The 13862-nt window shown below is 38.9% G+C and overlaps 2 protein-coding genes across 3 annotated transcripts; one reads left to right on the top strand and one right to left on the bottom strand.

Moving 5' to 3' along the window:
* LOC109093401 (TNF receptor-associated factor 6) lies at positions 1 to 9702 on the top strand. 2 transcript variants are annotated; one of them, XM_042728184.1, is made up of 7 exons: positions 1 to 127; positions 3865 to 4166; positions 4981 to 5131; positions 6015 to 6173; positions 6918 to 6989; positions 7118 to 7195; positions 7674 to 9702. In XM_042728184.1, exons 1-7 carry the CDS (start codon positions 50 to 52, stop codon positions 8541 to 8543), a joined length of 1710 nt encoding a protein of 569 aa, XP_042584118.1. In that variant the 5' UTR covers positions 1 to 49; the 3' UTR covers positions 8544 to 9702. The 2 variants fall into 2 exon arrangements, with proteins under 2 accessions (XP_042584118.1, XP_042584119.1); XM_042728185.1 differs by lacking the exon at positions 1 to 127 and adding an exon at positions 3139 to 3352.
* Positions 9673 to 13751, bottom strand: LOC109093403 (proline-rich protein 5-like). The gene is made up of 9 exons (XM_019107132.2): positions 13088 to 13751; positions 12256 to 12322; positions 12080 to 12160; positions 11946 to 11994; positions 11775 to 11832; positions 11589 to 11680; positions 10475 to 10615; positions 10294 to 10393; positions 9673 to 10017 (listed from the first exon to the last, which is right to left on the bottom strand). Exons 1-9 carry the CDS (start codon positions 13098 to 13100, stop codon positions 9758 to 9760), a joined length of 861 nt encoding a protein of 286 aa, XP_018962677.1. The 5' UTR covers positions 13101 to 13751; the 3' UTR covers positions 9673 to 9757.
* Positions 13752 to 13862: the final 111 nt, after the last annotated feature.

The following is a 13862-nucleotide window of genomic DNA, read 5'->3' as shown; positions in this document are numbered from 1 at the left end:
CACGTCTGTCAGTGTTTGTATCATTGTGGTTTTGGTTTGATTAAAGTTGATGTTGAGCATCTCCTGCGTCTTCTCGTTCCCTCGTGCCTTAAGGAACTGTGACAGAACACCGGACCGAAACAGTATAGTAAGCGGCGCCCCTTCTCCACATTTCTTTTCATTGTTTTTTGAAAGTCTTTTTGTTTTCCCTTGTTTTCTTCCCACGGCATGGAATTAGATGCTCGCTTCTCCGCCCTAACCTGCAGAGATCTCCCCTTTGTGGAGTATGAGTGGGAGTTCTGCGGGATCGCCGCAAAAACAGCGCTGGACGACACCACGCTAAACACTCTCTTCTGGATTGAGGCCAATTGCTATCGCCCTGTGGACCTCCCAGACACCACAGGACTGAGCTGGAGGGAAAGGATCCTCTGGTGCCTGGAGAGCGTCCATCCCCGATCCAGAACCAGCCTGCCATCCAGTCCGCCGGCCGTTCCCGAGTGAAGTCTGCTGGCCGCTCAGCAGACAAGCCCGCCGGCCGCGCCATTACTAAGCCCTCAGCTGACAGCGACTGCCAACCTCACCACTAACCAGAAGAGGAATCTGAGGAGAAAAAGACTGTTCTCAGCCCTCATACCAGCCCAAGAGCACGCACCAGTGTCTGCTCCAGCCACCAAATCCAGCCCAAAGAGGGCTCCAGTTCCTGAGATTAGCTCACGGAGGGCTCCTGTCCCCGAGTTTAGCCCAGAGAGTCCAGCCCAAAGAGGGCTCCAGTTCAGACTGAGATTAGCTCACCGAGTTTAGCCCAGAGAGGGCTCCAGTCCCTGAGTTTAGCCTAGAAAGGGCTCCAGTCCCCGAGTTTAGCACAGAGAGGGCTCCAGTCCCTGAGTTTAGCCTAGAAAGGGCTCCAGTCCCCGAGTTTAGCACAGAAAGTGCTCCAGTTCCCATGCCCAGCCCAAGGAGGGCTCCAGTCCCCAAGTCAAGCCCAGGGAGGGCCACAGTTACCAAGTTAGGCCTATGGAGGGCCTCTAAAGATGATATTCTCCCCAAGGATTTTCTTTTTTGGGTGGGGGGGTGTATAGTAGGGGTCCGTCCATGGAGGCCAGGCCGAGTGCTGAGGTTCCCTGCCCCCTGAGCTCCCTGTTCCACCATGGCCTCCTAAACTGTCTGTTCCGCCATGGACTCCTAGTCTGTCTGCTCTGCCATGGCTTCCTAGTCTGCCTGATCCACCATGGGTCCCAAAACGGATACGCCCTCCCTGTTGGATGTTGTGGGGTGCATGGACGTGCCTTCCGGGAGGGAGGAGTAAATGTCAGGGTTATGGAAATGTTTTGTGTTTGTCTTTGTTCCATGTACTCCGTGTCCTGGTTCTCCCATGTGTTTCCTTATGCCCTTATTTGGTCATTCCTGTTTCCTGTTCCCATTATGTTCCCTGATTAGTTCTCCATTAGTTCCAGCTGTGTTTGATTAATGATTTAGTTTACTCCCTGTACTTAAGGCCTGTGTTTCCTTGTCTCCAGTGTCCGGTGTTGAACGTCTTCACGTCTGTCAGTGTTTGTTTCCCTGCGGTTTTGGTTTGATTAAAGTCGATGTTGAGCATCTCCTGCATCTCCTCATTCCCTCGCTCCTTGAGAACCTGTGACAGTAGTGATGTGTGATCTGACATTAAGTATCACCAAATCACACACAGAGAGTGTGTATGGAACATATTTGAATGGAACATATACGTTCGCTTTGAACTGGGATCATGGCGGAATATCCTGTTATGTCCACTTTGCAGGGCACTTACGTTCGAATAGAACAAACATCTGAAGCCATAAGAGAAACATACAAAATGTGCAGAGCAGGGAGGCACGAGGACTGGAATTGAGAACCGCTGCTCTACACTGCTTAAAACTTGCGTTTGAATCATCAGTGGGAAATCCTTTACATTTGTAAACGTACTTACAGACTGTGAGTCAGAACAGCCGGCATTGTAGTCTTCTCTCCCAGGAAACAGTCCTCCATTAAATGTGCTGCACATTAAATATTTGGGTTGAGCTGTTCTGGAAAAGTGTTATAAATATAACTAAACCACTGATTTCTAGTTGTGTCCTCTTTTGGAAGGCCAAACAAAGTATTTTTGCTTTCACAAAGAAACAGTGTTTCCCCGACATGGCGCTGGCGGCAACAGTGAGAATCAAAGGTTGTGCCTTCTTTCTTTGTGTGAACATTTGGGCGGGGTTATGCAAATCTTTCCACATCTTGATATAGATGTGGGGGCGTGTTAGAATGAGCCATTTTAGGAGGGGTGTGGTTGACTCTTAACTTTTATGAAGAATATCTCTTTGGATTTGAGACTTTAGTCTTTGCAACTTTGCAGATCTTCTTTATGCACCAAAAGCTTATAACACTCCAAAGAGAGAGGAAAAACTTGAAATCGCATCATATGACCCCTTTAAATAATTTCAAATTATCAGTATTCAACGTTTTATGTTTAAATAAAACATTATTTATGCATCTGTAACTGCGGGTTAAATGTATCCATGTCCATTAAACTGTAAAAATACATCTAAATGTCACTTCAGATGCAAATTCCAAAAATGTTTTCTTATGTTAGAATGAAAGACACTAATTATCAGATGAAGTGCTTCTTATTCTTACCCAAAGATAAAAAAAATGGGAGTATATATATATATATATATATATATATATATATATATATATATATATATATATATATATATATGCTCCTTTTACATTTTGCATTTACTTGTTCTTTTAATTTCAATACTTAAGTAGCCTACGTTTATAATAATAATGATAATAATAATAATAATAATAAATACTTTTCATACTTAGCCTAAAGGCTACAATGAATATCACATAGCCTACTTTAAGACTTTACTCAAGTAATATTCTAAACGGTGATTTCAAGTCATTTTCTGGTAAGATATCTGTGCACCAGTACTTTTACTCGAGTATGGATTTCAGGTACTTTATCCACCACTGGTCATTACTCATTACACTACTTTGTAATAGTTTAACTATGTGCGTTCACGCCATATCGGAATTCCCGTCCTCGTTGTGAACTGGGAGTTTTCTATCACGTGAAATCGCTTTGCTTCTTTCTTTAAAATCAGAGGCAACCGCGCCATCTTGTGTATTATAATATTAGTTCAGTAATCGCAAAGGCGCCTTCTGCTCTGATGGAATCAGCGCCGATCTGAGAGCAGCAGAATCATCGAGCTCACGGCGAATCTCGCGAGGATTCTGTAGCGAGAGCTGGTCTGGTGTCAGCTTCAGCAGGGGAATTTGACCCAGTGACGTTGAGCTAATGCGCTGATGTTTGGATACAGGAAGCTTGTAGTAGACAGCGAGGCCGGACCGAGGCAAGGTATGTAAATTAAACCTATTACAAATAATGTTAATCTGTAACGTTAATCGAATCCTTTATTATATACCAATACGTTTGCGGTACTAGAACAATAATCTCAGATTTAAAAGTATGTTTCCAGAGGCGACGTCAGGAAAGTTGCTGATGTAACCGTCGGTTGTGACTGCTTAGCTAATTTCGCTTTTTAACTCACTTTAACTACGAATTTAGTTCAAGATTTACATTTATAATAAGTGTAACCTTATGAAATGGATATATTTACGTTCACGCTGTGTAATGTGGTTATTTTGGGCTACAAAAAAGTATCTTTCCACTTGTTGAGCGACAGAAGTTTGTCCCTTAGTGCAGCCCCTCCCAACAGAACTGCGCGTGAGGAAACAACAGTTTACAAATGAATCCATCATCATTAGGAAGATCACATGAAGAGCAACATATGATCTGGGGGATTTGTTTGTTGCTGCAATATGTGTTATTTCAGTCATCAACATAACGCTGTCTTGATGTGATTACAGATGGCTTGCAGTGACATGGAGAAGCTCAGCCTCGATGTGGATCCCTACTGTGACAGCGACCTCTCCGGTTGTGCAGCAGCCATGGAGAAAGAAAGGGAGTCCTATCTGAGCCCCACAGAGAACACCTCCACCATCAGTGTCTCTGCTAGCATCCCTCCAGATCAGCAAGGCTATGACGTGGAGTTTGACCCTCCGCTAGAGAGCAAGTACGAGTGCCCTATCTGTCTGATGGGTCTCCGCTCTGCAGTACAGACACCGTGTGGACATCGATTCTGCAACTCATGCATCAAGAAGTCCATCAGGTAACTTTGAGTGTCACTTTCAAAATTCTCTCCGTGCTTAACCCTTCTGTGTCCTAAATTATCAACATAATCAAAACTTAAAATACTGTACACAGTCTTACATTCCTTCTGTCATTTTATTTAGAGTTGACACGTTAGTAAAAGGCCTTTTATGGTAATTCTAAAAAATCCTTCAGGTTGTGGTGCATGTGTCTTTTGGTTTGAAATCTTTACTAATTTACTAAATAAATGTAAGAATAATTTATATATTAGTAGTAATATTTCAAGATGAACACTTCGTGGACTGAAGAAACTTAGGTATTCTTGATTTTAGAAAAATCATGTTCAAATAAACATCAGTCTTTTGATTAATTTATTTATACAGTGTATTTCTACGTTTATGTGTAAATCTGTACATTTATTAAAAAAAAGAGAGAGAGATTTGATCATAAAACTAAGCATTTAAATATGATATGTATTTGATATTTGGGCATTTAAATACCAAACTGCATCAAATTAAAGTAAAATTGCTCAAACTATTTTTTTTCCTCTTCAGATATGAGCTCCATATTGACCTTTATAATACTAAAAGAGCCACAAAAGCCTGATTTATCAAATATGATACTCAACAAAAACACACATGCAAGTTCTTGTTCTTTGTTGTTGTTAATTATTATGTATATTTTTTTCAATCATATTTTGTCTTAAGGTTCAATAAATTGCTCCATTTGTTTAAAACAAGAATCAAACTGTTGTTTCTTGGCTTTTGGCTATAAATGTATGTCAGGCTTTATGGGGTTAAAAATGTCAAATATAACTTCCTATTTCCTGGCAGGGACACAGGGCAGAAATGTCCAGTTGACAATGAGGTGCTGCTTGAGGAACAGCTCTTCCCTGATAACTTCGCCAAACGAGAGATTCTCTCACTTACTGTCCGATGTCCTAATGTAGGATGCAGTGATAAAATGGAATTGCGCCAACTAGAGGTAAATTTGAAGCTTTGACATGGTAAAAGTATTTTAAATGCTGTATTTAAAAAAAAAATGTACTTACAAAAAAAAAAAAAAGATTTTTTCAGCTCTGTCAGGCCAGTCGCACCAAAAATAGCATGCATGCTTTTTATTATGATGACTTGCAGGCAGCGGGAAAAAAAAATGCAGCCTTTTTTTTTTTTTTTATCAGCAAGAATTTCCATACAATCTAATGATGCCAAATGCCTTTTTTTAAACAAATTTAAGGGGTCATGAACTGAGAAACCAAAATTCACTAGATCTTTTGACATATAAGAGGTCACTGTACTATAAAAGCAATCTGTAAGTTTCAGAACTCAAAACTTTCTTATTAGTCTAAAAACCAAAACGGCAACATTTGGAATGTTCTCTATGATGTAATAGTGTGGATAAGCACCACCTCCGCAGCTTTAGATTAACGCCTTCTTCAACATCCCTGCCTGTTTGGCCCCACCCACTGATTCATGTTTACCAGAGAGGCAAATACGCAAGTCTGTGGAGAAACCAAACAATAAAGATGCTCTGAATACAACAAGACACTGTGCAGTGCCAAGTTGTGGAAAAACAGTGTTTGCATTGACTTTCTTCTGATCCCAACGTTAGGAAAGAGTGATTGAACTTTATAATGAAGATCTAGGTTCTGAAATATGGTAAAAAAAATAGAACTTATGGGACCCAAGATATTTCAACTTTAAATCTTGTTAATTAAAACAATCCATGGCTATGATACGCATCAGCTCCTCAGAGAGCAAGACCTTTCATAAATGGCATTAGTGTGGAGTCACGAACAGGATTGCTAAATCACAGTTGTCATGGTGGCAACTTGTTTAATTGTGTTGTTACATTCTCTTTTCCTCAGAAACACTTGTCTCAGTGTAAGTTTGCCACAGTGCAGTGCCCTCAGTGTCTGGAATCTGTTCGTAAGAGTCACCTGGATGAACACAAGAGCGAGCAGTGTTTTCAGCGGCTTATGACTTGCCCTGCCTGTGCAGGGAGCTTTGTGTATGCTAACAAACAGGTGAAAACCGTTGTTTCCTGTTCGCATACAGGATATGTTTAGATTTGGTTAAAGTGGTTTTGAAAGATTCTATTATAGTGTTGAGTCATATGTGACCCTGGACCACAAAACCAGTTTTAAGTGTCAATTTTTCGAGATTTGAGAATTGAGATTTATACATCACATGAAAGCTGAATAAATAAGCTTTCCATTGATGTATGGTTTGTTAGGATAGGACAATATGTGGCTGAGATACAACTATTTGAAAATCTGTAATCTGAGGGTGCAAAAAAATCAAAATACTGAGAAAATATCCATTGAAGTTGTCTAAATGAATTCTTAACAATGCATATTACTAATCAAAAATTAAGTTTTGCTATATTTACGGTAGGGAAATTTACAAAATATCTTAATGGAACATGATCTTTACTTTCTATCCTAATGATTTTTGGCATAAAAGAAAAATCTATAATTTTGACCCATACAATGTTTTTTTGGCTATTGCTAAAAATATACCCCAGTGACTTAAGACTGGTTTTGTGGTCCAGGATCACATATTTAATTATTAATTTTATATTTTCAGTTCATTTACTTTCATCATTTGTGTTTTGCTTAATTTTTTTATTTTTGTAATAGTTTTATTTTCTTTTTTTTTTAAATTTTATTTCAGCTTTATTTTAGTCAACAAAGAACATTTTAATAGTTTTAGCTTCAAATAACACTGTTTAACATGAGTGTCTGAAACATTTGTTTTCTTTTGTGTAGATTCATGAACAGATTTGTCCTTTCGCCAATACAGTGTGTGAATATTGTGAAATGGAGCTTATTCGGGATCAGGTGTGTCAGATGATTTGTCACTAATATGCACATGACCTGAGGCACAACAGTCATTTATTCTGTTTGATACTTCAGATTATTCATTGTGAAACTATAAAGCTGAACGAATCTGTTCTTATTGGTTTCAGTTGGCATTGCACTGTGACACAGACTGTCTGAAAGCTCCTGTGGCCTGTACTTTCAGCACTTTTGGTTGTCATGTAAAGGTGGGCCATGAGATTCCTGTTACATAACACTCCAAAAACATATGCTTTCCTTTTTATCATTTTGAATAAAGTGCATTTTGGGGACAGTGAGACTTGTTTTGTAAGGAATGAATACTCGTGTTCAGCAAGGATGCATTAAATTGATCAAAAGTAACAGTAAAGACAATTTTTCAATGAATTTCAAATAACTGCTATTCTTTTGAGATTTCTATTCATGAAAGTATCCTGAAAAATATGTATCATAGTTTCCACAAAATATTAAAGCAGTGCAATTGTTTTCAACACTGATAAACTAGACAAGAGTTATTTAAAATTTTAATAGCATTTTTTCTTTTTACTGTATTTTTAATCACATAAATGCAGCCTTGTAGAATATAAGAGACTTGTTTAAAAATATTTGAAAATCTCTTACTGAATTTCTGAATGGTAGTATATAACACTAATGTCTAACTTTTTTACTTCTCTGGAAATATTACAGATGCCAAGAAATGAGCTGGCCCAGCACATGCAGGAATTTACACAGATGCACATGCGTTGCATGGCTGAGTTTCTGCGTAGCCAGACTCTAAGTAGCTGCCCAGTGCCCTCAGTTGCCGCCCACTCTGCGTCAGATGAACGTGGGGCCTCAGCCCGAGCCCAAGATTCTTGCCAGTGTAGACAAGAGCTGATGAACCTGCGTGAGACGGTCTTGGAGCTGGAGGGCCGGCTGGTTCGTCAAGATCAACAGATCCGCGAGCTGTGCATCCACAATGAGACACAGAAAAACCAAGTCACAGAGCTACGCCGAAAGCTGAGCTCACTGGAGGACGCCACCCGAGAGCTGGAAGCCCAGCAGTATCAAGGCGTCTACGTATGGCGCTTGGAGAACTTCTCACTTCACCTGCGCAACCAAGAAGCCGGTCAACCCATAGTCCTCCACAGCCCCCCTTTCTACACGGGACGGCCGGGGTACAAACTCTGCCTACGGCTGCATCTGCAAACTCCCAGCGCCCCACGCTGTTCCAACTACATCTCACTTTTCGTGCACACTATGCAGGGTGAGTTTGACAGCCAGCTCTCCTGGCCCTTGCAGGGCACAATCCGACTGGCAGTGTTGGACCAGGTCGAGGGGCAGCATCACGTGGAAGTGATGGAGACCAAGCCAGACCTGCAGGCCTTCCAGAGGCCCACTGTGCAACGCAACCCCAAGGGTTTCGGCTATGTCACTTTCCTGCACCTACAGGCTTTGCGGCAGCGTGGGTTTGTGAAAGAAGACGTGCTACTGGTGCGCTGCGAGGTCACACCACGATTCGACGCTAGCCTCAGGAGGGAAGGGGTCCAACCTCGGGGGTCAGAACCTTCACTTTGAGTTCCTACATCGCTCCTGCATTTTTAAGTTCTCATAGACACTTTGCTAAAACGAAAATGTGGCAAAACCTGGACTTTCTTAGACTCTTCATGGTACACCAGGCTTAGTAATCATGGTTTTACAAAGTTGCATAACTCGTACGTCTGTTGTGAAGTGTTTTATATACAATTGTTGTTTTTAAAAACCTTTTAATTAGTGCAATCAATGGACAAACCTACATATGATTAGCATCAGAAATTCACTGAATGTCCTGTCAACCAAGCTAAAGAGTGTAAAACTATTATGTTATTGGTGCTGCTTGTGCTAAGTGTTAGCTTTCACAAATTCTTTTCACAATACTACATTCAACTGCTAATTTTTGCTGCCTTTTCTGCCTACTCAACATTAGGGAAAAAAATTATTTTTGCTATCTCTTTTTTTTTTTTTTTTTTTTTTGTAAAATATGTACTTAATTTTCATTTATATGACAAGATCTGACAATTTAAAGCATCATTAGTACGGAGCAGCACTGTTTACTCTGATTATACTAAATGTTGTGCATTGTTCATTTAACAACTTAAAAATGTCTTAAGGTGTGGTTACATTAGCGAAGTTTTGATGAAACATTGTTAGCGATGCGTGAAGTGCGGCTCACAAAGAATTCCCTTTAAAACCAGCCAACTCTCTGTTGATTAATGGAGTGAATCTGCCCGGGGAAATCTTTTGCCCTCTTACGAAACTCCCAGTCACTTGGATAACAGTCACTCCCAGTTAACCGGGTTTTACACAAGAAACTTCGCAAAACAACAGTAAATGTGATCACACCTTAATGCAGGTGTTTGTCTTGACTGAAGATGTCAGCTGCTCTAAATTTCTGAATGGTGCAGTACGTAACAAGCTTAGCCTATAAACAAGAAATTATTTTTTTTTCCCCCAAGCCACCTTACGTGCTCAATATTGCTAATGTGTGTGAATGTTCAACGTGCCTTATTGAAAAACTTTGACAAAGTATGAATACCTTTTCTTTAATCAGATGGACTAATATATGCAAGTTAATCTGATAATTGTATTGACACTGGAAATCTGACAAAATAATTTTTTCACATAATGTTATTTTTTACATCACAATATACAGTGCTCGGATGTTTTGATGTTTGTCTTTATAAATTATTGAATGTCACATAGTTTCGGTCTTCTTTCACACTTGGTTGGATGGTTTCATAACATGGGAGACTTCAGAGGTGTGTTTTAGTCAGATCCATAGTTTGGCAGCTGTCGTCCATCCCAGTGTATACCGTACTAGTAACAGTGAGCAGCTGAATGTCAGAATGAGCATTTGTTACGCTGTGGCGTCGTAGGTTTCCCACTCTCTCGAGGTACATCTCCCCTTCCTGTTCTACTACAGGGGACAGCAGAGAGCCTTCAGAGATGTGATGAGTAATCCTTATCTCAGGATGACTCACTTGTGCTCTTGTGGCGCTTTGCTCAGTGCAGCCTATAGGAGTGTGAGAAAGTCACAGATTTGTAGCCAAAGTTAAAGGGGATGCAACCTTTATGATATCCCAAACCTGTAGAACTTTATTGCATGGAACATAAAAGGGAAATTGAAAGTAAATGAAGACTGGGATTTTTAACCTCCAAGTCATGTGAATTTGGAACAACATGGGGGTGATTGTGTTTCAGGGTGAAATAATATTTTATTTTATGGTTGGGGAAATGGCTAACTTTTGGCTTAGATTAAACTATAATGACTCAATGTTGGTTTTCCTACTTGCGTGTCTGCAGTTCCATAAGTAGGGTTTGACCACTAGCGCCACCAGACTCTCAAGTTGGCAATATTGCTTTGATGAGCCTCTGGATTCCTGAATTCCCTGCACATACACAAGAACAGCCATGAACAATAGAGATGCTTAAACAGATGGCCATTCAGCATGTTTGTGGTTAACATTCACCTGTAGCACAAGTAGCATTTGAGTGATGGATGCTGGGATGAGAGACCGATTCTTGCACAGCAGGTCACCCAGAGAGAGCTTCAGTAGGACCAGATCCCTGAAACCGAGAAGAGCCATCTGTCTCACTGTCAACTCCTGCCCCTGCATATAGAATTAGAGAGAGAAACAGAATACATTTCATGCAGAATCAAATATACCACAATTAAATTAACCACAGGGGTTTAAAAAAAAAGTAGTGTGTAGTATGCCTAAATACTATTTAAACACTCTAATGCTACTGCAGTCTATTTAACATTACTACTTTTTTTTTTAAAAGAATGAAATTAATACTTAAAGTACACTTTAAACGGACAGTTAACCCAAAATGAAAATTCAGTCATTACTCACCCTCATGTCATTCCAAACCTGTAAGATCTTCGTTCATCTTCGGAACACTAATTAATATATTTTTGATGAAATCCGAGAGCTTTCTGACCCCGCATAGACAGAAAGGGAATTTTTACAGTCAAGCCCAAAAAAAGTAGTAAGGACATTGTTAAAATGGTCCATGTGACAGTGGTTCAATCTTAGTTTTATGAAGCTACAAGAATACTTTTTGTGCGCAAAGAAAACCGAAATAATGAAGAGAAGAAATGGTTGAATGAAATTGTTAATTTTGTTTCATTTGTGCAAAAATAGTATTCTTGTAGCTTCATAAAATTAAGGTTGAACCACTGATGTCACATTGACTATTTTATCGATGTCCTTACTACCTTTATGGGCCTTGAACATGGTAGTTGCGTTGCTGTCTATGCAGGGTAAGAAAGCTTTCGGATTTCATCAAAAATATCTTAATTTATATTCAGAAGATGAACACAAGATAAACATCTTACAGGTTTGGAATGACATGAGATTGAGTATTTAAAGTCCGTAAAGACTTTTATATTGTTAGAAAAATTCCATTGTAAAGTGCTCTGTAGTGTACATTGGCATCAGGCTGAGTTTGATATGTGCAGCCTCTAGCCTTGCTGTGACACATTTGATGTCTCAACTAAGTGCAGACCTCACATACATGTTTGAACCTATTATACTATTTGCTAAGAAATGTCTAAGCTAAGTTCACAAGCAGATTTACCTGCAGAGGATATAAAATAGCCTGCAACGTGGGCAGAATCTCACTCAAAAACCTATCCCACTCCTGGGCCAAAACAAACAGCTGTCTCTCTCCTGAGAGAAAAAGATCATGTTAAAGACATGTTTTAATGATGGACACTCACAACAATGGGCACAAACAGCAGATCCACCACATCTTGTGTCTCACCTTCATGCTTCTGAATCTCATCCAAAATGATTGATAGACCTTTGGTCAAAATCTGATTCTGCAAATAATCATATTAAGCAATATTAGCATGTTTTTCTTTTACCAGTAATGCATTTATTTTTACTTGTTTTACCAGTAGAAGAACACCAGGACTCTGACACACTAAAGCACCTGGAAATACTCTTTGATAAAGAACCCCATATCTGCCCTTAGAAGCCACCTGCATGGGTGATAGCAAATAGCTGCTTAATGTAGTTATTACACATTCATTTAAAATGTGTTATTGCAGCTAGTTTAGTTTATACCTGGTATTTTCATTCAAGCAGTACAGTTCATTCGGCTGTAGTTCCTCTCCCTTGAACGCCTTAATAACAGCAGCGTAGATACTAAAAAAGAAAGCATTCATATTTTTAAATATTAAAGTCATACTTCAAGGCAACTGAAAAACAAACAAACCTTTACATTTCAAAAATGTCTATACTTATTTGTAAGAGCAGTGCTGGGACCCTGCAGGGTGGTGTCAGTGGAGGATGGAGCTGAATGGAGGTCTGTTAGAACATAAGGGTTCAATAAATAAGCCTGTGAAACTTTAGGAATGAAATGAAGAAATAGAGCTTTCGTTTTAATAGCCCAGGCATGTAACATAGCCAACTGCTATGTCAGTTCACAGCAGGCCATTTCCAGGTTTTTAGAGCTGTGTGAAAGTAGACAGGTGGATCTGACACATTATCTACTTCCTGTGGTAGACCAACTTCCTGTTACTAACTGTCCTGTTCTGTTTACATCTGTTCACTCATTAACCTCAAATCAACTCAACACTTTGTATCTTGTCCTTCTGAGGATCTAGCACACAGACAACATGTCCAAGTAAAGTGATACAGCAAAATCCTTTCAGAAAACTACAGTACGAAATAAATTAATTCAAGTATATATATATATATATATATATATATATATATATATATATATATATATATATATGCAAACTATTATTTAGATTTTTTGATAAATAATAAATTATAAATAATTTAATAATGATAAATTATTCTGCATATGCAATTACAACCAAACACACAGATTTACAGTCTCATGAAACGCTTGTTTTCTACTGAACTTTTTATACTTTATTCTCATTCATTGTTGCAACAAACAATATAAATATCACAAAAATGAGTAAGAAATCATGTATAGTATTATTGATTTTGCAGCACACATAAATATATATTTTCAACTCAAACATTTGGAACAGAAAGAAAACTTTGTTCCAAAAGCACAAAGTTGTAGTAAAGGAACACAGAAAATGTAATACATACCAAGCCTGTCCATCACAGTGCAGAAATAACTATATGATATTAGCAGAGCCCTTTTCAACTTCCTTACATAATCTAGATCAGGGCTTCTGCGTTAAGAAAAAAAAACACTGTGGGTTCATACAGAGTGAATGTGTCCTCTTTTAGTTCTGAAAACAGACTTTGCAAAATCCTTGTTTTCACTCAAGGCTGATTTTGATGTCCTTTGTGCACACTGGGTAAATTTGCCTAGTCAACTGGTTACTGATTCATTACCTATGGGAACGGTATTGGTCATTCCTGATAATGAATAATCAGTGTTTTTCTGTGTGAAACTGTGAAGTGTGCAGTGCACTGTGAAAGATGATAGGAATATGTATACACTACTGTTCAGGTGTTTGGGGGCAGCATATATATATATGTTATACATTAATATTTTTTACTCAGCAAGGATGCATTGATCAAAATACTTTTACTCTGTTACACAAGCTATTTTAAATCAACGTTCTTCTTTTGAACTTTTCATTCTTTAAGAATCCTGAAAAATGTCATGGTTTCCCCAAAAAAACAGCACAGCCATTTTTAATTGTGATGATAATGTTCCTGAAGGATTATGTAACTGAAGACTGGAGTAATTCAGCTTTGCCATCACAGGAATAAATTACATTTAAAATACACTAGTCAACATTTGAAGCAGATCAAAACCTTTCATCAAAGTTTCCTAAAACCTAAAACCAAAATGCGTTCATGTCTTAGGACAACTTTGATGAACGTTTCTGATCCACTTCAAATGTTGACT

Source organism: Cyprinus carpio, chromosome B7 (genome assembly GCF_018340385.1).
Source record: "Cyprinus carpio isolate SPL01 chromosome B7, ASM1834038v1, whole genome shotgun sequence".
Lineage (NCBI taxonomy): Eukaryota > Metazoa > Chordata > Actinopteri > Cypriniformes > Cyprinidae > Cyprinus > Cyprinus carpio.
Note: the sequence above shows the minus strand (reverse complement) of the source record. Positions and strands in the feature narration are given on the sequence as shown.

Bases quoted from the DNA above. Each gene is read 5' to 3' on its own strand.
- LOC109093401 (XM_042728184.1), top strand. From the start codon at position 50: ATGTTGAGCATCTCCTGCGTCTTCTCGTTCCCTCGTGCCTTAAGGAAC. The intron at 128-3,864 runs GTAAGCGGCGCC...ATGTGATTACAG, and splicing joins CACCGGACCGAAACAGTATA to ATGGCTTGCAGTGACATGGA. The intron at 4,167-4,980 runs GTAACTTTGAGT...ATTTCCTGGCAG, and splicing joins TGCATCAAGAAGTCCATCAG to GGACACAGGGCAGAAATGTC.
- LOC109093403 (XM_019107132.2), bottom strand. The intron at 11,833-11,945 runs GTGCTTTAGTGT...GATTATTTGCAG, and splicing joins TTATCAAAGAGTATTTCCAG to AATCAGATTTTGACCAAAGG. The intron at 10,394-10,474 runs GTGAATGTTAAC...GTGTATGTGCAG, and splicing joins AAATGCTACTTGTGCTACAG to GGAATTCAGGAATCCAGAGG.